The 24,782-nt window shown below is 48.7% G+C and overlaps 1 protein-coding gene across 1 annotated transcript; it reads left to right on the top strand.

The window, feature by feature from the left end:
* Positions 1–7,034: 7,034 nt before the first annotated feature.
* LTBR (lymphotoxin beta receptor) lies at positions 7,035–14,635 on the top strand. Its single transcript, XM_065942393.1, has 10 exons — positions 7,035–7,379; positions 7,499–7,595; positions 7,846–7,971; positions 8,063–8,215; positions 8,586–8,682; positions 8,815–8,906; positions 12,089–12,196; positions 12,509–12,534; positions 13,243–13,471; positions 13,747–14,635. The coding sequence occupies exons 1-10, from the start codon at positions 7,263–7,265 to the stop codon at positions 13,986–13,988; spliced, it is 1,287 nt and encodes a 428-aa protein (XP_065798465.1). The 5' UTR covers positions 7,035–7,262; the 3' UTR covers positions 13,989–14,635.
* The last annotated feature ends 10,147 nt before the right edge of the window (positions 14,636–24,782 follow it).

The following is a 24,782-nucleotide window of genomic DNA, read 5'->3' as shown; positions in this document are numbered from 1 at the left end:
TGGGGGCTGGGCGGGGCCCTGGGACATTCTGTTCCTTTTTACGCCATTGGCTGCCGGACCAGGAATGTGTCGCGTCCCCAGTTGTGGTCACGGGGTTGCTGGAATGTGTGCTCAGAGAAGAGGGGCCGCCAGGGCACTGGGCAGAGCCCAGGATAGCGGGCACCGAGGAGGCAGGAGGGATCTGACCGTGAAGAGAGTGGGGAGGAAGAAGCTGAGCCTGGCCCAAGGCTGCACCAATCCTGGAAGGAAGGAAAAACTCAACGTGGGGCCATGGTTTTCCTCCAAAATCTCTGAGTGAGGGACCAAGCAGAAAAGGGGGAAGGGATCAGAGAAGGGCCCAGGAGGCACAGAGACCCAAGCACACAGCCCAGGCCAGAGGTCTGCCACTGTGACCCCGAAGGAGGTAGCCACTGGCTCCTCTCGCCTCCGGGAGGAGGGGGGCTGGGACATGCAGACATGCCCAGTCTGAGCCTGGATGCAGCTGGATAGAAGAAGACAGGCCCTCGAGGTCATGAAGTCATAAGACAAGGATCCTGGTAACAGAGAGAGGAGCCAAGTGCTGAGGGAGCCTGGGGGTGAGGCGGAAGGGAGAGGCACTAACCCAGGAGATTCAGGAAGACTTCCCGGAGAAGGCGCCATCTCAGCTGGGTCTTGCAAAACAAACGAAGGCTCCCATCTGTGGCCAGTCTCCTGTGGCCTCTTAAAGTGAGAGCTGCTGTCGATCAGGCTTCCAAACCCACCCCATTGCTTCCCCAACGCCTTAGGGGACCCCTCTGTGGAGAAGGGAAAGACTGGCTTTTTCTTCATTTTCCAGCTGAAGAAAGTACCCTCTGCAAAGTCAGGCCAGTTTTCTGTGGACACAAAACCAAACAGCAGTAGCATGAAGAAGAGAAGCAGAATTCTTCTTCGGCAAGTGGGGGATTGTCTGCTTAGGGCTTTTGCCACACACCCCGAGACAGACCAGCCACAGTCTCGTGGGGAACTGGGGCTCCCCTGCACCTGGTTTTGAAAGTCAGGCAGGTTCACATACTCCCACCAGCCATCTGGGTCCTGGACTGTCTCCCAGGCTCCCTAAGAAGCTCTGTCTACTATCCCCGCCTTCCCAAAGGACATCCTACCAACAGGAGGAGTAACCAGCACCCTGCCTGTCCCATCTCAGAGGTTCAAAGAGACACGTCCCTGCCACGTCCGTTTGCCAGTTGATGCCTGAAATCCAGTCACTGGCCCAAGGCTGCAAGACAAATAGTTTTACCTTCAAAGCTTCAGTGAGCAGGATCGCAAGGCCCGGTCTGGGCTGAGCTGGGGAGCGAGCTCAGTGTCCCCGAAGCACCTGCCGAGGTGTGGCAGCTTAGAGACAGCAGCATTCCAGATCTGGAATGGGCCAGAGCAAGCTTGTTCTGGTGAAAAAAAAATGGAAACCTGAGGCCTGCACCTGTGTCATAGCTCCGTTTTAAATATTATCTTTTAAGGCACAGGGGGAAAAAAACCTGAACACATTTTCCTCATAACAGTTTTCCAATAACACAGAAGTTTGCAGATCAATAAAAGCCTCTCAGTCCCATTCCATTCCCACCCCTTGACTCTGGGTGCTACTATCATTTGTGTCCATCTGTATCTCTTTTGGGTGCTTTTATAGACTTCCATGTATTTTTAAAAAAACAAAATATATAGCTTTTCCATAAATGGGACTATGTTACAGACATTATTCTATGATTTCCATTTTTACTTTTAAACTATACCACTTCAGAAATGACACTCAGGACTTCCCTGACTCTGAGCTCCCAAAGCAGAGGGTCCAAGTTCGACCCCACACACCACTACTAAGAGTTTGCATGCCGCAACTAAAGATCTCACATGCTGCAACTGAAAAAAGAACCCAAATGCCATAATGAAGGTCAAAGATCCCAAGTACAGAACACCCAGTGCAGCCAAATGAATTAATTAATTACTTTTTAAATGACACTTTGCCACTGTGGGGCCCAGGCTCCTCAAGGAGAGAGCAGGAGGGTGGAGTGTGTAAGGCAGCCCAGGTGGTTGCCAAAGTCCTTTCCAGCTGGCTCTGCATATAGCCAGGATGGAGGTTCCTTAATAACCTAAAAATAGAGATAACATATGATCCAGCAATCCCACTCCTGAGCATGTATCCAGTAAAGACAAAAACTAATTTGAAAACATACGTGCAGCCCAGGGTTCATAGCAGCTCTGTTTACAATAAGCAAGGCACAGAAGCAACCCAAGTGCCCATCAACAGACAGTTGGTTTAATAAGATGCAGTGTGTGTGTGCATGCGTGTGTGTGTGCTTGTGTGTACATATAAATATATACATATGTGGATATTACTCAGCCATAAAAAAGAATGGAATACTGCCATTTGCAGTAACTTGGGTGGACACAGAGGATATCATACTAAGTGAAATAAGACAGAGGAAGGAAAATAATATCAGTTCAGTTCAATCTTTCAATCATGTCTGACTCTTTGCAACCCCATGAATTGCAGCACACCAGGCCTCCCTGTCCATCACCAACTCCTGGAGTTTACTCAAACTCATGTCCATTGAATCAGTGATACCATCCAACCATTTCATCCTCTGTCATCTTCTTCTCCTCTTGCCTTCAATCTTTCACAGCATCAGAGTCTTTTCAAATCAGTCAGTTCTTCACATCAGGTGGCCCAAGTATTGAAGTTTCAGCTTCAGCATGAATGAATCATCATATTCCAGCATCATATTCCAATGAATATTCAGGACTGATTCCCTTTAAGATGGACTAGTTGGATCTCCTTGCAGTCCAAGGGACTCTTAACAGTCTTCTCCAACACCACAGTCCAAAAGCATCAATTCTTCACTGCTCAGTTTTCTTTATAGTCCAACTCTCATATCCATACATGACTACTGGAAAAACCATAGCTTTAACTAAACGGACCTTTGTTGGCAAAATAATGTCTCTGCTTTTAAATATGCTGTCTAGGTTGGCCATAAATTTTCTTCCAAGGAGCAAGTGTCTTTTAATTTCATGGCTGCAGTCACCATCTGCAGTGATTTTGGAGACCAAAAAAATGAAGCATGTCACTGTTTCCACTGTCTCCCCATCTATTTGCCATGAAGTGATACTTTGGACACCTGATGCAAAGAGCTGACTCATTTGAAAAGACCCTGATGGTGGGAAAGATTGAGGGCAAGAGGAGAAGGGGACGACAGAGGATGAGATGGTTGGATGGCATCACCGACTCGATGGACATGGGTTTGGGTGAACTCCAGGAGTTGGTGATAGACAGGGAGGCCTGGCGTGCTGCAGTTCATGGGTCACAAAGAGTCGGACACGACTGAGTGACTAAACTGAACTGATGGGACTGGATGCCATGATCTTAATTTTCTGAATGTTGAGCTTTAAGCCAACTTTTTCACCCTCCTCTTTCACTTTCTTTTTTTTTCCTCTTTCACTTTCATCAAGAGGGTCTTTAGTTCTTCACTTTCTGCCATAAGGGTGGTATCATCTGCATATCTGAGGTTATTGATATTTCTCCCGGCAACCTTAATTCCAGCTTGTGCTTCATCCAGCCCAGCATTTCTCATGATGTACTCTGCATATAAGTTAAATAAGCAGGGTGACAATATACAGCCTTGATGTACTCCTTTCCCGATTTGGAACCAGTCTGTTGTTCCATGTCCAGTTCTAACTGTTGCTTCCTGACCTGCATACAGGTTTCTCAAGAGGCAGGTCAGGTGGTCTGGTATTCATATCTCTTTAAGAATTTTCCACAGTTTGTTGTGATCCACACAGTCAAAGGCTTTGGTATAGTCAAGAAAGCAGAAGTAGATGTTTTTCTGGAACTCTCTTGCTTTTTCGATAATCCAACAGATGTTGGCAATTTGACCTCTGGTTCCTCTGCCTTTTCTAAATCCGGTTTGAACATCTGAAAGATCATAGTTCATGTAGTGTTGAAGCCTGGCTTGGAGAATTTTGAGCATTACTTTACTAGCATGTGAGATGAGTGCAATTGTGCGGTAGTCTGAACATTCTTTGACATTGCCTTTATTAGGGATTGGAATGAAAACTGACCTTTTCCAGTCCTGTGGCCACTGCTGAGTTTCCCAAATTTGCTGGCATATTGCATTCAGCACTTTCACAGCATCATCTTTCTGGATTTGAAATAGCTCAACTGGAATTCCATCACCTCCACTAGCTTTGTTTGTAGTGATGCTTCCTAAGGCCCACTTGACTTCACACTCCAGGATGTCTGGCCCTAGGTGAATGATCACACCATTGTGATTATCTGGGTCATGAAGACCTTTTTTGCATAGTTCTTCTGCGTATTCTTGCTATCTCTTCTTAATATCTTCTGCTTCTGTTAGGTCCATACCATTTTCTGTCCTTGATTGTGCCCATCTTTGCATGAAATGTTCCCTTGATATCTCTAATTTTCTTGAAGAGATCTCTAGTCTTTCCCATTCTGTTGTTTTCCTCTATTTCTTTGCATTGATCGCTGAGGAAGGCTTTCTTATCTCTCCTGGCTATTCTTTGGAACTCTGCATTCAAATGGGTATATCTTTCCTTTTCTCCTTTGCCTTTCGTTTCTCTTCTTTTCACAGCTATTTGTAAGGCCTCCTTAGACAACCATTTTGCCTTTTTGCATTTCTTTTTCTTGGGGATGGTCTTGATCCCTGCCTCCTGTACAATGTCACAAACCTCCGTCCATAGTTCTTTAGGCACTCTGTCCATCAGATCTAATCCCTTGAGTCTATTTGTCACTTGTACTGTATAATCATAAGGGATTTGACTTAGGTCATACCTGAATGGTCTTGTGGTTTTCCTACTTTCTTCAATTTAAGTCTGAACTTGGCAATAAGGAGTTCATGATCTGAGATCACTAATGTGGAATCTAAAAATAAATACAAATGATTCTATATACAAAATAGGAACAAACTCATAGGCATAGAAAACAAACTTATGGTTGCCAAGAGGGAAAGAGAGCAGGGAGTGATAAATTAGGGGTATGGGATTAACAGATACCCACTACTACACATAAAATAGATAAATAGCAAGGGCCTACTGTATAACACAGGGAATTATAATTACTATCTTATAGTAACCTATAATGGGAAAGAATCTGGGAAAATAACTGCGGTACACCTGAAACTGGGCTTCCTTGGTGGCTCAGCAGCAAAGAGTCCACCTGCCAATGCAGGAGACTTAGGTTCAATCCCTGGGTTGGGAAGATCCCCTGGAGAAGGATATGGCAACCCACTCCAGTGTTCCTACCTGGAAATCCTACTGACAGAGGAACCTGACAGGCTACAGTCTGTGGAGTCACAAAAGAGTTGGAAATGACTTAGCAACTAAACAGCAACACCTGAAACTAATACAATATTGTAAATAAACTAAAATTCAATTTTTATAAATGTCTTTAAAAAACAGAAAAATGGATCTAAAGTCAAAACGCACATATATCTTTCTGCATTTATTTGCTCCAGTCCCAGTCTCCATTTCCTAGACCTGAGCCGTGCATGCCTGTTCTGACACTTCTCCCCCCGCCACCCAGGGCAACCCAGGACATTCACTGGAAGAATACGAGTCCTGGGCCTGTACCAGGAGAGAAGAGAGGTGTCTAGAACTCAGGCAGGCCACTTCACTCTTTTGTGATTCCCCTGACCCCACAGGTGCACCCCTGCCCAGGGCTCCCCTGCTTCTCCACCAGGAGCCTGTCCAGCCAGTCAGACCAACCAGGGTAAGGAGGTATGCCCAGCAAGTCAACCGCTCATGCCTAGAGGGGCTCCCCTGAGTCATGAGGAAGCAGTTGCTGGACTGAGCTAGGACCCAGACATCTGGAGCCCAGACTCTAGGCTCACTTTGCCATGGACTGGCTATGTGACGTGGGCAAGGTATCATCAGATTAGTCCATAAATATGTACTGGCCACGTGGTCCATACCGGACTCCGTGTGAAGCTCCCAGAACCCAGACTTGCAGTTCCAGGGCAGGCTGTTCCCAAGCACGAAAGGCCAGTGGCCGGTGGATGATAAGCAGCGGGCCACAAGGAGGGGTCTGGGCGGAGTGGCTGGGCAGCCCAGGCTGGGGTGCCTCCCCAAGCCCAGGTGAGCCTCAGTGACAGGTGGGAGTTAGCCAGGAGCACGGAAACGTGGAAACCAGACTCCCTGGCATGGGCGGGGGAGGGCGAGGATGCCTTAATGAATTGCAGGGAAATGGTAGGAAGAAGCAGGGCAGGGGCCAGACCAAGCCCTCCTGAAATCCTGGTCTCTTTTACATGGCATCCTGGCCTCAGGGTCCTCATCCTTAAGGTGAGAGGCCTGGACAGGCGGGCTGTCAGCTCAGGGATCCGAAGGCTCCAAGGTGAGGTCTCAGGACTGAGGGGGGTGGTTGCCCAGCCCCGGCCTGGCCACCCTGACCATGGGAACTTGGTCTTCACATCCCCGCATTCTCTGAGGACATGGGGGTGGAGGGGGGGAAGGGCAGGGGCTGCTGTACCCTCTGGAGTGTCTCCTAGGTGACACGTGCCCTCCGCTCTGTGGGTTGGGTTGACTCAGGGGAGGGGCGGGGGGGCAACTCTTTTGCAGTTTATGTTAAAAATTCATACAACAGGGCGGGAACCCAGGAGTCCAGCAAGTCTGCCAAGAGGGACTTCTGGCTCCCAGATGCTGGTCTGGCTGGCTGTCCGTGGCTCCCTGTGGGTCTCTGCACCCTCCAAGTCTGACAGTCCCAAGCCCATCCATTTTTTCAGATCTGGTCAGACACGGCTCTGTCTGGAACTCCATCTGCTCCCGGGTCCCCTCTGCCCCAGCTGGGCTCCCGAGTGACCATCCGAGGATCATCCGCTGGCTCCGCCACCCCTTTCCCACCAGCCGGCCCAGCCTGGCCTGCATCCTCCTCTCCAGTCAGGCCTGCGGAGAAGGGAGGAGGCCCCGGTTCCGGCCCTGCTGCCCTCACGTGCTTTCCCGGCCGCCCCTCCCGCCCTGCGTCGTCGGCCAGCCAAGCCTGTTCCTCTTCCCGATTGCGACAGAGGCCGCCCGGGCTCCAGCGGCTCCCTGTCCCCGCCCCGCGCCGGCCCTCCACTCCCACTTCCTGAGCCCCGGCGCTGGCGCTGGAGCCCTGGAGGCCAGGCCAGGCCCGGCCACTCCGGCCCCCGGGGTGCGTCCGTCAAGTCCTGTCCCAGCCTCCGGGCTCTGCCACCACTGGCCCGGACGTCCAGGCTTCCACCTCCCTCCCAGGCCTCCATCCATCTGCTCGGCTGGCAGGCTGACTGGCCGCCATGCGCCTGCCGTGGGCCACCTCCCACCGCGGCCTGGCCTGGGGGCTACTCATCCTGGGCGTCTGGGGTCTCCTGGCCGCATCCCAGCCCCAGCTGGTGAGGGGGGCGCCCATGCAGGTAGGTGGGGGCGGGCTTGGCTAGGGGAGAGGGGTATGGGCCATCCTCTCTGATGTCCCTCTGCTCCTCCCAGCTGACCCCTGAATAATTCACCCCCCTGATTCCATCTCCTGTTGAAGGGGCTCCCATACCACACGGAGAACCAAAGCTGCGGAGACCAGGAAAAGGAATACTACGAGTCCAAGCATCGCCTCTGCTGCTCCCGCTGCCCCCCAGGTGAGAGGCCTGGGCCAGAGGAAGTCTGGGATGGGGAGGCGGGGTACAGGGGGCTCCAGCCCGCCTTGCTGCCTCGGATAGACACAGGACACCAGCTCCCAGGGAAATCAGCTGGCAGAAACAGAGAGCGAGAGACACTGGCCGACCATCCTATGTAGACACCGGGACAGGCCCAGGGTCACGTAGCTAGCAGCAGAGGGCACCGCGGGAACCCCAGTCCCCTGACTGTTCTGCCCCACTCACAACCTAGGCACATACGTCTCCACCGAATGTAGCCGCCACCAGAACACCATCTGTGCCACGTGCCCCGAGAATTCGTACAACGAGCACTGGAATCATCTCTCCTTCTGCCAGCTGTGCCGCCCCTGTGACAAGAGTGAGTGAGGTGTTCCAGGGTGGGGGTGGGGGGCTGGGATGTCCTGGAGTGCAGCCACTGGGCCGAGCACCCCCCCCCATCACCCCCGCAGTGCTGGGCTTCGTGGAGATCATGCCTTGCACTAGCGACCGCAAGACCCAGTGCCACTGCCAGCCGGGGATGTACTGCGTCTTTTGGAACTCTGAGTGTGAGCACTGCGAGCCACTCTCCAACTGCCCGCCTGGCACCGAAGCCGAGCTCAAAGGTCAGAGGTCACTGGCAGCAGAGGGTGGGAAGGAGGCTGGGCGGGCGCTCTTGACTGGGTGCAGGGTGCTGTGTCCATGGTGACGTCCCAGATGGCTAGTTCTCTGTGTAATAAAATGCTTCTCCCTCCCTGAGAAAGGCTCACAGATGGAACCTCCAGAGAAATGGAGTTGGGACGGTGCAGGGTTCGAGGTGCTCCCAGAACTGAGAGGAACCTGGGCAATGGGGAGGGAAGGAAAGATGCTGCGGAGTACAGACTAGGGAGGGTGGGTGGGGCGGGGGCCGCCCAGCGGGCGTCACAGAAGCCCACGGCTGGACGGAAGCCCCCTGTGCCCACTCACCCTGGCTGCCCCGCGCTTCTCTCCTGCCAGATGAAGTCACGGAGGCTGACACCAACTGTGTCCCCTGTAGAGCTGGACACTTCCAGAACACCTCCTCTCCCACCGCCCGCTGCCAGCCCCACACAAGGTGAGCGTGCCCGGTTTGCATTCCTCCCACCCTCCCAGCACCAGCCGATGACAGTTCACCTCATGCTCAGCTCCATAGACCAGCTCCGCTCCCAGCCGGGAGCCCCCCTGAGCTGGGCTCTTTCCTCCACAGGTGTGAGGACCAGGGCCTCGTGGAGGAAGCCCCGGGCACCGCCCAGTCTGACACCAGCTGCAGAAATCCACAAGAGCCCCCCGACATGCCAGGTGAGGGCCCAGGGGCATAGGGAGGGGCATCTGGGAAGATGCATTAATTCCACCCACCTAAAAAAAATGGGGAAATGATGAACCTTTTCCTCTCAGAGTTGCAAGAAGCTCCTCAAAGAAACAATGGCGTATCCCTGGGTCAGGTTACTTACACACATATACATGCACTTTTAAAGTTATATGTTCTACATATAACTTAAAAGTTACATACAATATTACATCTACACAGAGACATAGATATAGATATAAACTATAGATATATAGATATAGATATAACTGTATCTGATATCACCGTCATCATTTTGGACATGCCACCCTCACATAACCCAGTTACTGAGTATAGTAGGTTACACCTTCCATCACTAGAGAGAAGATTCTACATGTGATGCTTTCTTGGTTTTTTCTGTGGAATTATTGCTTTCCTTGCCTGCAAGAGGATTATGCATGCTCGTGCTTAGTCGCTATCGTTGTGTCCCGGTGGACCATAGCCCTCAGGCTTCTCTGTCCATGGGATTCTTCAGGCAAGGGTACTGGAGTCGGTTGCCATGCCCTCCTCCAGGAGATCTTCCCCACCAAGGGATCGAACCCACGTCTCCTGCATTGCAGGCGGATTCTTTACTGTTGAACTACTGGGGAAGCCTTATAGAGAATTATAGGATGTTTCTAATGACTGTCATTGTTATCAATCAGGGGAAAGTTTATTTCCTTAATTTTAAAAAATGGCTGAGTGTTGATAATCATAACTTCCATTTAATAAGAGCTAGTGCGTCAGACACTCTGTGGACTTGACTTTCACTAACTCATTTAAACCTCATAATGATCCTATGAAATAGTCCTATTGTTATCCTTACTGACAGATGAGGAAACCAAAGCCCGGAGAGGTTAGGTAACTTGCCCAAGATCACCCATGTGGTAGTTGGTATTAGGAAGACCTGTTCTAGGTCTTTCTTACTCCAAAACCCATGTCATAATACATGCAGACTGTAGAAGATTAGAAAATTCAGATAAACAAAACTAAACCTCACCTGCAGAACCATCAGCTGGCATATCCACGCAACATTTTTGAATTTATCTTCCCTGACATTTTTCCACACAATAGAAAAAACCATTTTTTCTAAAAGTGGAGTCATTTGAATGTTTGTAACTTAATATTTCATCCAACTATATCATAACCTTTTCTACATTCTATTATTAATTTTTAAATGTATATTAAAAATGATTGGCTTTTTTTTTTTTTTCTTTTGTTTTGGGGTATTGCTGATTAGGGCTTCCCTCATAGCTTAGTTGGCAAAGAATCTGCCTGCAATGTAGGAGACCTGGGTTAAATCTCTGGCCTGGAAAGATCCCCTGGAGAAGGAAATGGCAACCCACTCCCATATTCTTGCCTGGAGAAGCCCATGGACAGAGGAGACTCGCAGGCTATAGTCCATGGGGTCGCAAAAGTTGGACATGACTTAGCGACTAAACCACCCCCACAGCTGATTAACGAGACTTCCCTGGTGGCTCGATCGGTAAAGAATCTGCCTGCAATGCAGGAGACCTGGGTTCAGTCCTCGGTTGGGAAGATTCCCTGGAGAATGAAATAGCAATCCAGTCCAGTATTCTCGCCTATTCCCATGGACAGAGGAGCCTAGTGGGCTGCGGTCCATGGGGTCTTAAAGAGTCGGACACGACTGAGCGACTAAACCACCTCCACCAGAACTGATTATCGATGTGATAGTTTCAGGAGCACAGCAGATGGACTCAGTCATATATGTATATACCCATTCTCCCCCAAACTCCCCTCCCATCCCGGCTGCCACAGAACATTGAGCAGAGTTCCCTATGCTATACAGTAGGTCCCTGTTGGGTATCCATTCTAAATATAGCCGTGCGTACATGTCCATTCCAAAGTCCCGAACTATCCCTTCCCCCCATCCTTCCCATCAGCTGGCATATCCATGCAACACTTCTGAATATATGCTTCTTTGGAAGCACACATCTTTTGATGCTAATAGGTCTTCATGTCCTTGGCTCTGTAATTCTCAGATTGGTATTTAGAGCTGGACTTTCAGAGAGTACGTAAGCTAATCTCCTCATTTTGTATATGAAAAACACACAACTGGGCAGGAACCCAGGTGTCCAAGACCCTCGGTCTAATTCTTCCCCACACCTCCCATTCTGGACTCACTTAGGCCACAGAATTAGATGGACCGCCAAGGGTGAACTCCCAGTGTCCAAGTCCTCCTGCGTTTCCGCAGGAGCAGGTGAGAGAAAAAGTGGCTGGCACAGTGGACCCATGCTGTCAGTGGCAGTACAAGGCCCACAGGAAGACAACGGTTGCCCATGGCTGTACACGGAAGCCTGAGAAGCCCAGCCTCCCCTCCCCTCCCACTCCTGGGAGCTGCCCCAAGCAAGCCAGTGGACATCCAGCAGCCCCCCTCATCCAGGCAGCCAAAACAGGCAGAGTTCAGCAGCTGGGACACCGGCTCTGTCAGCCCTGTAAACACTCCCATGGCTACAGAAGGACAGGTTCAGCTCCTACTGCTGCATATCTTGCTGTCAGACAGTCACATCTGCAGAAACGTGGCTTTACCCCGCAGCCTGAGTCTGCTCACAACCCCAAGTCCACCCTCCGCTACTGCCTCCCACTCCCATTTCCAGCCCTAGTGCCTGTCCTCACCCACAGGGCTGCCCTGCGCCGGTGGCCAACCACACTCACCCCAAACATCTCCATCCGAGGCAGAGCCTCCTGATTCTCCTGGTTCTCGGTGAGGGGTGTGCCCCCCACCCCGGTCAGGCTCCATGCCCCTTCTCTGTAACCCAAGGGAAGTTTCCCCAACTCTTCCTTTAGGAACTGCAGTGGGTCTACAAGGGGAAAGAACTTCCCAGGTGGCACAAGTGGTAAAGAATCCTCCTGCCAAGTCAGGAGACGTAAGAGACTCCATCCCTGGGTCAGGAAGACCCCCTGGAGGAGGGAATGGCAGCCCACTCCAATATTCTTGCCTGGAAAATCCCATGGACAGTGGAGCCTGGGTTGAAAAGAGTCGGACAGGACTGAGCAGTGGCAGTAGCAGGAGGGGAAGCCTGCTCCCCGTTTTCCATCTGGGTGGCCTGAGAACTGGAGAGCTGCTCCCTAATTGCCCCATCCACCCACTGCTCTCCTCGGGTCCTCACGCCTCGTCCTGTCTGCTGTCCTCCAGGAACGATGCTAATGCTGGCCATCGTGCTGCCTCTGGTCTTGTTTCTGCTCCTCACCACCGTCTTCGTCTACACCTGGAAGAGCCACCCCTCTCTCTGCAGAAAGCTGGGTAGGAAAGACTCAGAGGCCGGCAGGGATGTCTGCCTGGGTCTGTGCGCATCCAGCTGGGGCTGGGGGCTGGAGGGAATATTCAGCTCCTTCAGGGCCAACACTTCTGCTCCTTCACACCCTCAAGACACCCAGCACTTGTTCCCAACGCAGACATCACATCTAACCAGCCCCCTCACTCTGAGGCTGGAGATAAGGGTAATGACAGACTGATCATTCTGGGAACCCAGGGTGGGCAGTGCTATGCTGTGGGGTGGGGTGTGGAGGGGTAAGCCTGGGGGTCTGAGGCCTGCCATTTCATTTTCTATTCCAGGATCCCTGCTCAAGAGGCACCCAGAGGTAATGGGGAGGCTAGGGAGGCAGCAAGGGGGACAGGAGACAGGGGAATAGGGGTGGGGGGCAGGCAGGAAAAGAATCTGCAGCTTTAACATCCATTTAATCATTCAACTAATAATTTATTGAGCCCGCGATGTGCCAGGCACTATGGAAATAGCAGTGAGCAAAGCAAAGTCTCTACCCTCCCAGAGTCTATTACCAGTGGAGCAAGGATAAAGTTAGACGACTATGTATTAGGTGGTGACAACTGTTAAATATGGAGAAGGAAATGGCAACCCACTCCAGTATTCTTGCTCGGAGAATCCCGTGGACAGAGGAGCCTGGTGGGCTACAGTCCATGGGGTTGCAAAGAGTCAGACACGACTGAGCAACTGAGCCCAAATGCTAAATAAAGCATGCTGGGGTGGGAAGGTGGTGGGGACAGTGGCAGTGGCAAGCAGTGAGGGTATACTATCTTCGAGTGGACAGAGAGACCCTCTGTGATCAGCTGATATTTGAGCAGAGAGCTGAAGAAAACAGAGGGCCCGACTGTAGCAGGATGTAGCAGGGAAGGTGCTCCAGGAAGAGGGAACATCAAGTGCAAAGGCCCTGAGGCAGGAAGCTTGATGAGGAGGGTATGGAGCTGCCTAGGCACAGGGTGGGGGTGGGAATTAAAGAAAGATGGAGTCTGAGGCCCCCGTCCTTGGCTGGTTCTCGGCCTCTGTCCTGCAGGGAGAGGAATCAAATCCTGCTGATGGAAACTGGGAGCCCCCAAGGTTCAACACACATGTTCCTGACCTGGTAAAGCCACTTCTGCCCACCCCTGGAGACTTGACCCTGGCCTCGGCCGGCGTCCCAGCGAACCCGAATTTGGAGGAAGAGGTGCTCCAACAGCAGAGTCCCCTGAGCCAGGCCAGGGACCTGGATGTTGAGCCCCCAGAACAAGGCCAGGTGGCCCACGGTGAGAAGAGGGACAGGGAGGGAGGGTGGGCAGGGGGAGAGTGTGTGAGCCAGGCAGAAAAGAGGAGATGGCAACAGCCAGTGTCCTGACTACAGAGAAGGGACGAGACTGAAAACCAAGAAAACGGAATGAACACAGCTCAGGAAACCAAAGAGCATGGAGAAGGAGGAAAGGGGAGATGGCGGATGGGGCCCTGGGTAGTCCCGTGCTGGCAACGCGCGGCGGCCCTCTCAACCTTGACGCCTCGGCCCCTCACTCTGCCTTCCTTCCCACAGGCACCAACGGCATTCATGTCACCGGCGGCTCTATGACGGTCACCGGCAACATCTACATCTACAACGGGCCGGTCCTGGGGGGAGCCCGGGGCCCCGGAGACCCCCCCGCTCCCCCAGAGCCTCCATACCCCATCCCCGAAGAGGGTGCCCCCCGCCCTCCCGGGTTCTCCATGCCCTACCAGGAGGATGGCAAGGCTTGGCACCTGGCTGAGACAGAGACACTGGGGTGCTATGCCCTCTGACACGGCCAAGGACCCAAAGCGTCAGCCATGCCAGACGGTGTCTGGAGGAGCCAGGAGAAGGGAGGCCGCCCTCCCCGCACAGGCCTGACTGAGGGCCTGGGAAGGGCCCCGAGAGCTGGACCCTGAGGGGCCAGGCCTCAGACATTGCCTCTCTGAGAGCAGGGCCGGCGCTGGCTGGGAACGGCGCCCCGGCGGGACTCTCAAGGCCACCTGAGCAGGCCCAGGACTTCCCTGCAGACTCCCTGCCCGCTGGGGCCGCACCGGCTCGGCCTCAGGCACGGACAGGGCGTGTGACCCTAACCGCTGCCCCCTGGCATTTGAATCCCAAGCCTGGCATGGAACGGAGCCAGCCACACGGTCACTCAAGAACTGGGACCCCCTGGCAGAGTCATGGTGCTCAACATTCCCAAGCTTCAGAGGCCCTTTGAGGGCCCACACTTCAATGGACGGAGAGAGACCCAACAAGAAGCCGGAGTGACAAGGAGGACCACCCGCCCTCCCCTCCTCGACAGGAAAGCGAGTCTCTCTAGCCAAGGGCTTGGGTGGGGTTCAAGGTATAAGGGCGAGTTTGGGATGGGGAGGAAAAAAATTGGTGAGTATATTTATGAACTGTACCCACATACAAATAAAGAGGAGATTGAGACCTAGGCCATTGATTTCCTTGGGATTTATAGAGAAACGCGATTTCATTGGAGCCATGTCAGAGGCACAGGTCAAAATTATGGAATATAAAATGTTATCACCTATAATCCCACGAGGCTGGTATATGGAATTCAGGAGAAGACAGTATTGGCCAACAATCTCTGACAATGTGGCAGTCAGTGTTCTCAATGCCATGCAACCCTACCTTATGCAGCTCTCACAAGACCCGCAGGGGGCAGGTATGAGGACTATTCCCATTTAGCATATGAGGAGACTGAGGCCCAGAGAGGGTAAGTCAGTTGCCCAGTTTAGCTGCACATGGTTGGGATAGGCCCTGTTAGACTGGTTCTAGAGTCCTGGTAGGTAAAAAAAGAGAATTTCTCTGAATAGATAAAATGGACTGGTTTTCTCAAATCATCAGACTTCCTCCATACCCCGCAGGCATGAAGTCCTCAGCCGACTCTCAAACCCCCAGGTTCAAAACAAAGTACAAAAGTGTCTGGCAAGGTTTTCTGTTTTGTCTGTTTTGCCGCACCGTGTGACATACAGCAAACCTCCCCAACCAAGGATCAAACCTATACCCTGATTGGAAGCATGGAGTCATAGCCCCTGGAACACCAGAGAAGGCCGTATTTGGCAAGGTTGGGTGAAGGGAAAGATCCATGCTTTAGACATAAATTGAGAGGCCAAGTTCACATTCTGCTGATAAAGAGATGGAGGCCGGCCTCCTTCAACCAGAAGAAGCATCCTGACTTTTACTTTACTTCTTCTTGTCTTGCAGGCTTACCTCGCTACATTGTGGGTTTTTAAAAACAAACCGTGACAACCCTGAATTATTGATGATGGTTAGCATTTTTAGCAATAAAGTATTTTTAAATGAAGGCATGTACGTTGGTCTTTAGACATAATGCTATTGCACACTTAATAGGCTGCAGTACAGTGTACATATAACGTTTAGATGTAGCGAGAAACCCCCTAAAATTCGTGTGACTCGCTTTATTGCAGTGGTCTGGTATCAAACCACAGCATCTCCAAATATGCTTGTATTTTCTTTTCTTCCCCCAAAGAACTCCAGATCTTCTCAGGCTCTCTTGTTGTTTGTAAATGTTTGGGGCCCCAGAATTTATCTACCGTGCTGCCCAGTAGAAACGGTCTTAGCTGGAAAGATTGAGAGGGGAGCTGCTGCAGCTGACTGCTCCTTCCATAAAAGGCCACCCTCTGGGTCTAATGTTATGACTGTTGCTGGGGCCCTTCAAGGTGGGGAAGCTCCAAGGCACACACTCCAGGAGTCTTCAGATCCAACCCAGCGGATGGGTTATTTAAGGTTGACCTTGAAAGTATTAAATCCAACTTCCTTTTTTGAGCAGTAAATAATGTGAGCTGTATTTTTAGACAGAGAATGAAAGCCTCCTGCTCTTGCCATAGCCTAGAGCCAGACAGTATGATTCCTTAATCATTGTTCCAGGGTATTTAGATTTTTTAAAAACTATACTTTTTTTTTTAACAAAATAAAAGGAGGAAACTTTTTTTAAGAAATGGTGCCCGGAATGAGGAGGAAAGTTTCAAGAGGGAGGGGATATATATATATATATATATATATATATATATATATATATACACACACACACACTTATGGCTGATTCATATTGTTCTATGACAGAAGCCAACACAACATTGTAAAGAAGTTACCCAATTAAAAAAAAAAAACTTAATGAATAAATCCGGTTCCTTCTCTTCATGGCAAATATATGGGGAAACAATGGAAATAGTGAGAGACTTTATGTTTTGGGCTCCAAAATCACTGCAGATGGTGACTGCAGCCATGAAATTAAAAGACACTTGCTCTTTGGAAGAAAAGCTATGACCAACCTAGACAGTATATTAAAAAGTAGAGACATTATTTTGCCAACAAAGGTCCATCTAGTCAAAGCTATAGTTTTTCCAGTAACCATGCATGAATGTGAGACTTGAACTATAAAGACAGCTGAGCAGTGAAGAATTGATGCTTTGAACAGTGGTGTTGGAGAAGACTCTTGAGAGTCCCTTGGACTGCAAGGAGATCCAACCAGTCAATCCTAAAGGAAATCAGCCCTGAATATCATTGGAAGGACTGATGCTGAAGCTGAAATTCCAATGCTTTGGCCACCTGATGCGAAAACTGACTCATTGGAAAAGACCCTGATGCTGGGAAAGATTGAAGGCAGGAAGAGAAGGGGTCGACAAAGGATGAGATGGTTGGATGGCATCACCGCCTCAATGGACATGAGTGAGCAAGCTCCGGGAGTTGGTTATGGACAGGGAAGCCTGGTGTGCTGCAGTCCATGGGGTCATAGAGTCGGACACTACTGATCAACTGATCGACTGAACTGAACTGAATAAATAAATAAAAGGGAAACATTTCTTCTAGATGTTTTACAGTTTCACTTTTTAAATTTATGCTTATGAGCCTTTTTGTGTGTGTGTAAGTATGAGGTATGTGTTGAAGTATTTGGTCTTTGCATATAAATGTCTAATTATTCCAGCACCATTTGTTAAAAAGACTGTTCTTTCTCAGTTGAATTATCTTTGTTTCTTTGTCAGGTCAGTTGATAATATTTGTGACACTTTATTTCTGGACTCTTTGCTGGCTCCATCGGCCTGTGTCTATCCTTTTGCTAACATCACAGTCTTGACTTCTGTAGCTTCCTAAGTCTTGAAATTGGGTGATGTAATTTCTCCAATTATTGTTCTTTTTTTAGTCCCTTTCAGTTTCTTTTCCGCATACATTTTAGAATCCACTTGCCAATTTCTTTTAAAAAAAAAGAAAAAAAAAAAACCTGCTGTGATTTTTGAGTGAAGATGATTGACTCTATGATTCAAATTGGGGAGAACTGACATCTTTACAATATTGAGTTTTCCGACCCATAAACATATCTTTCCATTTATTTACATCTTTTTTGATTTCTTTTAACAGTGGTTTGTAGTTTTCAGCATACAGATCCTACACATAAGTTTTGTATGCAAGATCTGTACTTTATGGAGAGAGGAAGCTACTACAAATTGTATTTTTAAAATTTCAAATGTTAATTGTGTGTCGCTGATATATGGAAATATGATTGACTTTTGTATATTGGCCTTGTATCTTACAACCCTGTTAAACTCACTTCTTAGTTCTAGGAAACTTTTTGTAGATTAATAAACAGTCATGTTGTCTTCAAAAAAACAGTTTTCTTTTTTTCTAATCTGTATGGCTTTTATTTGTTTTCTTCACTTATTACACTGGCTGAGCTTCCCTTGTGGCTCAGCTGGTAAAGAATCTGCCTGCAATGTGCGAGACCTGGGTTCAGTCCCTGGGTTTGGAAGATCCCCTGGAGAAGGAAAGGCTACCCATTTCAGCATTCTTGCCTGGAGAATTCCATGGACTGTATAGTCCATGGGGTCGCAAAGAGTCAGACATGACTGAGTGACTTTCACTATTACACTGGCTACCTCGTATGATATCTTGTATGATATTGAGTAGGAGTTCTGGCCAACAGACTCCTTACAGCAAATTGATGAGATCTGTCAGAGCATTTATACTGAGTATAGCATTTATAGGACAGATTTTTTTTAGGTTTATGGAATAGCTATACTAACTATACTATGCATGCTTAGTCGGTCAGTTGTGTGACTCTTTGCAACCCCATGAACTATAGACTCCTCTTGTCCATGGGATTCTCCAGGCAAGAATACTAGAGTGGGTTGCCATTGTCTTCTCCAGAGGATCTTCCTGACCCAGGGTCTCTACCCAGGTAGACTCTTTACTATCTGAACCACCATAGGATATGTTTTATTTTGGTTTAATCTGGGTTGAGACAACCCCCTAAAGAACTTCCATAAGTTTGTGGGGCCATATGATTCCCACAGGTGAGCCCTTTGGGCTTCAACAGCTAAGATAGAGGGCCACTGCCCCATGGCCACTTCAACCTCCATCTGTAAAAAAATGGTCAAGACAGTCTGTTGAGCCAGGGTACAGGCCCTTTCCCAATGGGAAAGGAAATGGGAATGCTGGGTCCAGCATTATGCAGCATTATTGGTTGAGTTTGCCTGACCCACTTTGCTAAAGCCTCATTGTTTTTCCAAGCTGACTCATATCATTTGCTTTGCTCCTGAGAACCCCCTTCGTTCTGCCTAGAGTAATTAATAAATCTTTTCTTTTGAATGTCACTCTTCATTAAAGCAATCTCCAATTTGTCCCAGGACACCTAGACCAGCACCTATGTCCCCTAAGGCCTCTACCCGTCCTCTGGGCCAGTCCACTGTACATGTTGTTGCCTTTGGGTACTAATGACCCCTGTGCAGTTAGGATACATGTTTTGCATCCAAAAACACTGGGTAACCCCACACAGGGGTTAGGTGAGTGTGGCTCAGTGGTAAAGAACCTGCCTGCCAATGCAGGAGATGCAAGGGATGGTGGGTTTGATCCCTGGGTTGGGAAGACCCTCTGGAGAAGGAAATGGCAACCTACTCCAGTATTCGTGCCTGGTGGGCTACACTCCATGGGGTTGCAAAGAGTCAGACATGACTGAGCACACACATCTAGATGTAGTTTAGTCTGAGTGTGCCCCGGGGGCCTCTCGCAGTATCCCACGTCTCAGGGCAGGGCCAGTCTCCAGGAACTCAAGTCCACCACGTGATGTCCCCCTCTTTTAATTCCATCCAGTACTCATTGTTCTTCCCTATTGTGCTAAATAGCTTTCCATCCACAAAACAAGGGTGATGTGTATTAGCGCACAGCACCCAATGGGAATGGCACATTGGGCATGCACGCTGCCATTGTATCTTGTCAAGTCTAATCAGGGGCCTTGTTATGAATTTGATCATCAAGATTTATAATTGCACAGCCATAATTCTGTTGGGAGCCATACACCACCCAGTCTGAAGGCCCAGCAGGAAGCAGTTGTCAGAAACTGCTTCCCAAGTGATACCCTTCGTAACAGACGTAGCCTGAAAAATAGGAGTTCAAAGATACTGGCCAGTCCCTGCAGCTCCCTTTGGTCATTGACCGTTGGTCTAGTTCCCCATCATATCGTATGAACAGAAGGCCTTCCAGGGCACTGCCCACTCAGTTTTTCAGGCTGCCATTTGACCTTGTCAGTGCTGATCTGAACCAAAGGTGATAAACTGAGGCAAGCTCCAATGACCAGAAATTGAGTTTATTCTGAAACAGTAAAAGAATCGCAATTTGGGAAATGCAATCTCCAGCAAGCTATAGGTTGAGCATTTGGGGGGTGCTAGATTTATTGGCAGGGTCCGAGCAGTAGGTTCATTGGCTTGAGAAGGGGAAAAAATCTTGGTGGGCATTCATTGGTCAGGAGATAAGTCTTTGTCTCCGAAAGTCAGGCATTTGATGGAATTCAGTCTCTCGTTTTTAAGTTCCCTTCTCCTGAGTACGCATGTGTGTCTCCATTTTCTATTCCCCAGGTTCCATTTCAGATGGAAATCCTATTGGGTATTGGTTTGATATGATTTCAGATCTGCTTATTTATGTCAGTGAAGCTGTTTTAATCCACTAGTTCAGGGTAAAGATTTTAACAAAAAGATTGTTTTAGAAATAAAATTGCTTGGGAGGGCAATGAATTGGGAGATTGGGATTTAATATATATACATTATTGATACTATTTGTTGCTGTTGATTAGTCGCTAAGTCATGTCCAACTCTTTGGCAACCCCATGGACTGTAACTTTCCAGGCTCCTCTGTCCATGGGATTCTCCAGGCCAGAACACTGGAGAGGATAGCCATTTCCTGCTCCAGAAGATCTTCCCAACCCTGGAATCGAAACTGTGTCTCCGGCATTAGCAGGGAAATTTCTTTACCACTGAGCCACCAGGGAAGACTATAAAACAGATAACTAATGAGAACCTACTGCACAGGGAACTTTACCCAGAGCTTTGTGGTGACTTAAACGGGAAGGAAATCCAAAAAACAGGGGATAAATGTATACATATAGCTGATTCACTTTGTTCTCCAGTAGAAAAAATGTTGTGAAGCCACTAGACTCCAATAAAAATTTTTTTTTAAAAAGTCTTACTCTTACCTATTACTTTAAAAAAATAGAAAGTTGTTTTGATGTAAGAATGAAGTGCCTTGGGTCAGGATGCCCCTACCTCATCTATTGTCTTTCATAAGCAAGCTTCTGCGGGGCCCCTCGGGGGCTTATAAGGATAAGAACACGTGGACAAGCAACTTGGATAAGGAGACATCTAGGCTGTGAGTGCTGAGAGTTTGTGAGAAATATCCAGAGTTCCGTCTGGGCAAAAGCTACCGTTTGCTGATCCAGCTCCATGACAGTTTTGAAACACTGGCTCTTGCCCTGGCCAGGCCACTCTTGGTGGTGGCAGTGTTAAAACTGCTAGCAGTCTCAGGAAGAGAAAGGGCTTCTGTTCCTGCCTCCAAGAGGCACTCCTCCTAGGCAGTATCACAGGTAATGCCTGGAGTGATAACCCACAGTTCCTGGAGTGATAACCCTTGGAGCAGCCCTGCCTGCCCCCAGCACTCACACCTTCATTCCCTAGCAACACACGTTAGCAGTGAGGACTTTCATTTTTTGCACTGGCAGCTGCAAGTCAGCTCTTGGTTCGGCAAGTGTCTCTGCTGAGTACCGACCTGTATATAGACAAACACTGAACTAAATTTGGAGTTTATTTCTTTCATCTCCCCCTACCCTGGCAAAAATAGTGTAATCAGTTATTTGTTTGTACTGTGTAAATGTACTGGTTCATTAAAAGACATTATCCTGCAGGTGGGGAAGGAGAGTGTGGGACGAATGCCGAGAGTAGCCTAGGAACATATACACTACCGTATGTAAATAGAGAGCCAGTGGGAATTTGTTGTATGCCTTAGGGAACTCAAACTGGAGCTCTGTGACAACCTAGGGCAGTGGGATGGGGTGAGAGGTGGGAGGAGGTTCAAGAAGGAGGAGACACATGTTCATCTGTGACTCATTTCTGCTGATGCACAGCAGAAACCAACACAATACTGTAGCAATTATCCTTCAATTAAAAATAAATTTAAATAAATAAGCTTTACACAGAAATTTTTTAAAAGGCATTATCCTAGATTCCATATATATGCGTTAATATGCTATATTCGTTTTCCTCTTTCTGATTTACTTCACTCTATATAACAGACTCTAGGTTCATCCACCTCACTAAAACTGTCTCAAATTTATTCTTTTTTATGGCTGAGTAATACTCCATTGTAGATATGTACCACTTCCTCTTGATCCATTCATCTGTCAGTGGAATCACAGTGTATTGAGCTCTCCTGTCAAGGAGTCCCAGAAACGCCTCCCTGAGACACCCCAGCTGTTTATCCACTTAAATGCATATGGCCTTGAGTCCCCAACTGGGAGGTGGGACCAAGATGACACTGGCCTATCCATCAGTCTTTACCTGGATTAAGCTAACTGCTGCCTTGCACACTTCTCATAATTTTTGCCTTCCAATCTGTAAAACCCCTACACAATGGAGTAAGTGGAATAAATTAATTTGGGGCCTTTTAATGTTGATGGACCAGCAGAGGATCCAATTGGTCCATCAGATAAACTTCAGTGGAGTTTATCAACAACTATGTTTCAACACCATCAAAAGTCCACCATCATTCCCCTCATTTCTCAATAGCCATCTAAAGACTTCTTCTCTGCTGGAACAGCCCAGGGTGCTCCCCTCCATCTCACCCCTTTTTCTTGTTAATTACTTTAATGTTCTCAGTACCAGTAAGAATCACACAAGGGGACTTCCCTGGTGGTCCAGTGGTTGGGAACCCCCCTGCCAATGCAGGGAACACGGGTTTTATCTCTGGTTTAGGAGGATCCCACATGCCACGTGGAACTAAGCCCGTGCACCACAGCTACTGCGCCCATGCACCTAGAGCCCATGGCTGCAACATGAGAAGCCAACACACCACAGCTAGAGAGTAGCCTCCGCTCACAGCAGAGAAAGCCCCTGCTTAGCAAGGAAGACCTGGTGCAGCCAAAAATAAGTAAATAAATAAATTTAAATTATAAAAAAAAGAATCACAAGGAAGCTGAAACATCAAGTTTGATAGGGCTTCTGCTATTGTTGTCCAATTTTGCAGCAGGAAAATTATATGAGGTATGCATACTAAAGTGAAATGTGAAAGTGCTAACTGCTCAGTTGTGTCCAATTCTTTGCAACCCTATGGACTGTAGCCCACTAGGCTCTTCTATCCATGGGATTCTCCAGGCAAGAATACTGGAGTGGGTAGCTATTCCCTTCTCCAGGGGATCTTCCCAACCCAGGAATCGAACACTGGTCTCCTGCATTGCAGGTGGATTCTTTACCTGCTGAGGCACCAGGGTGTGTACTAAAGACACCCTATAATCATAACATTTCCTACAACCGGCTAATGAACATGTTCATCAGGTGAGTAGCCGGATCATCCTAAAGCCAGTCCTTGGGGCTTGTACATGAAGCATATAAGCCACTTCATCTGGAATGTTCCACTTGGCTTTGATAGGGGGAGTGGAGTAGTCCCTCCTCTTAGGATAAATACACTTTACAGTGGCTTTCACCCAGCCATATGTGATCGTTCAACAGTGGCCTGGCCTCAACACAAACATGATCTTCCGCCTCTGCAATGTCAAAACTAAAGACACAGCCCCCAAATTAAACACACTCACAATCCATCTCCCTAAACGTTCTTCAGGGAGCCGATGATTCCGGTCTACAAAGTGAGGCAATTCCTTCTCCGGGGACTCCCTGCCTTCAGTCGTTTCCTGGTTTCGTCCTCCCTCCATGTTGACCACTTTAGAGATAAGCAGAGGCCTTGCTTTATGTTTTCCTGGCACAACTTTTCACTTTGGGAGCGGCTTTGAGGCTGGTGGCCAGCACTCAGACTGACCTCAGTGTGAGCTGGGTCCAGTATTAAGTCCGAGCACTCTCTTTTATTTTCGCTTTCGCTATGTCAGCTAACACTAACCGTGGGACTGTGTACTTAGCATGCTTCTGATTATTTTGCTTTTCCTTATGTACTCAATAAGCCAATTCCTCAGAAATCCAGTCCACCACCATTTCTAAATCCCACTGGTAACCATCACCGAAAAGCTGCAATTTCAGACCATCACCGAAAAGCTGCAATTTCAGACTACGCGTGACTAGATAGCCATCAGGGATCAGAGGTTCCTCATCCCCCACCCTTCATACTTTCTCTTTCCCAAACCACAAGTTTCCAGGAACTAGGGCTGTTTTAGCAAATCCCACTGCTCTGACAGCAATTAATGGAATCTGTTTCTATTCACGACACTTCTGACACCAAATGTGTGGGTTTTCCGCAGCAAGATACCCTCCAGTTCTCGGCAGACACCTACTGGGTGTGTTATTAATACAATTTGGTTCAGTTTTAACACTAAGTAATCAGAGTTTGCAGGTTACCCACACTTCTGTCCAACGGGGCTCAGATCAGGGATTCCCAAGATCCTCTCCTCAGATTCGATAATTTGCTATAGCAATTTACAAAGCTCAGGGAAAGCATTTTGTTTACTATTATAGGTTTATTATAAAGGAGAAGAATGAGCAGCCAGATAAAGAGGTACATAGAACAAGGTCTGGAAGTGTCCAGAATACAGGAGCTATTGCTCCCATGGAGGCTGGGGAGCGCCACCCTTCTAGCTCGTGGATGTGTTCACCATCCCAGAACTCTCTGAACCCCGTGGTTTAGGAATTTTTATGGAATTCTCATTATGTTGCTGCTGTTATTCAGCCACTCAGCTGTGTCCCACTCTTTGCGACCCCATGGACAAAAGCACTCCAGGCTTCCTTGTCCTTCATTGTCTCCTGAAACTTGCTCAAATTCGTCTCCATTGAGTTGGTGATGCCATACAATGATCTCACCCTCTGTCGCCCCCTTCTCCTCCTACCCACAATCTTTCCCAGCATCAGGGTCTTTTCCAATGAGTCAGCTTTTCACATCAGGTAGTCAAAGCATTGGATCTTCAGCTTCAGCATCAGTCCTTCCAATGGATATTCAGGATTGATTTCCTTTAGGACTGACTACTGCTTTGATCTTTCTCCAGGATCACGATTCCTAGTTGTTCCTCTAGCAAGACCCTTGTTTGTGTCTCCCCACTTGGCTTTACACCCTCCTTTTGTGCTGCTCCCCAGAATCTGTCT

The sequence above is a fragment of the Muntiacus reevesi genome, chromosome 1, assembly GCF_963930625.1.
Source record: "Muntiacus reevesi chromosome 1, mMunRee1.1, whole genome shotgun sequence".
Taxonomy (NCBI): Eukaryota; Metazoa; Chordata; class Mammalia; order Artiodactyla; family Cervidae; genus Muntiacus; species Muntiacus reevesi.
The sequence above is the reverse complement of the archived record's forward strand: the minus strand, read 5'-3'. Positions and strand labels throughout refer to the sequence as shown.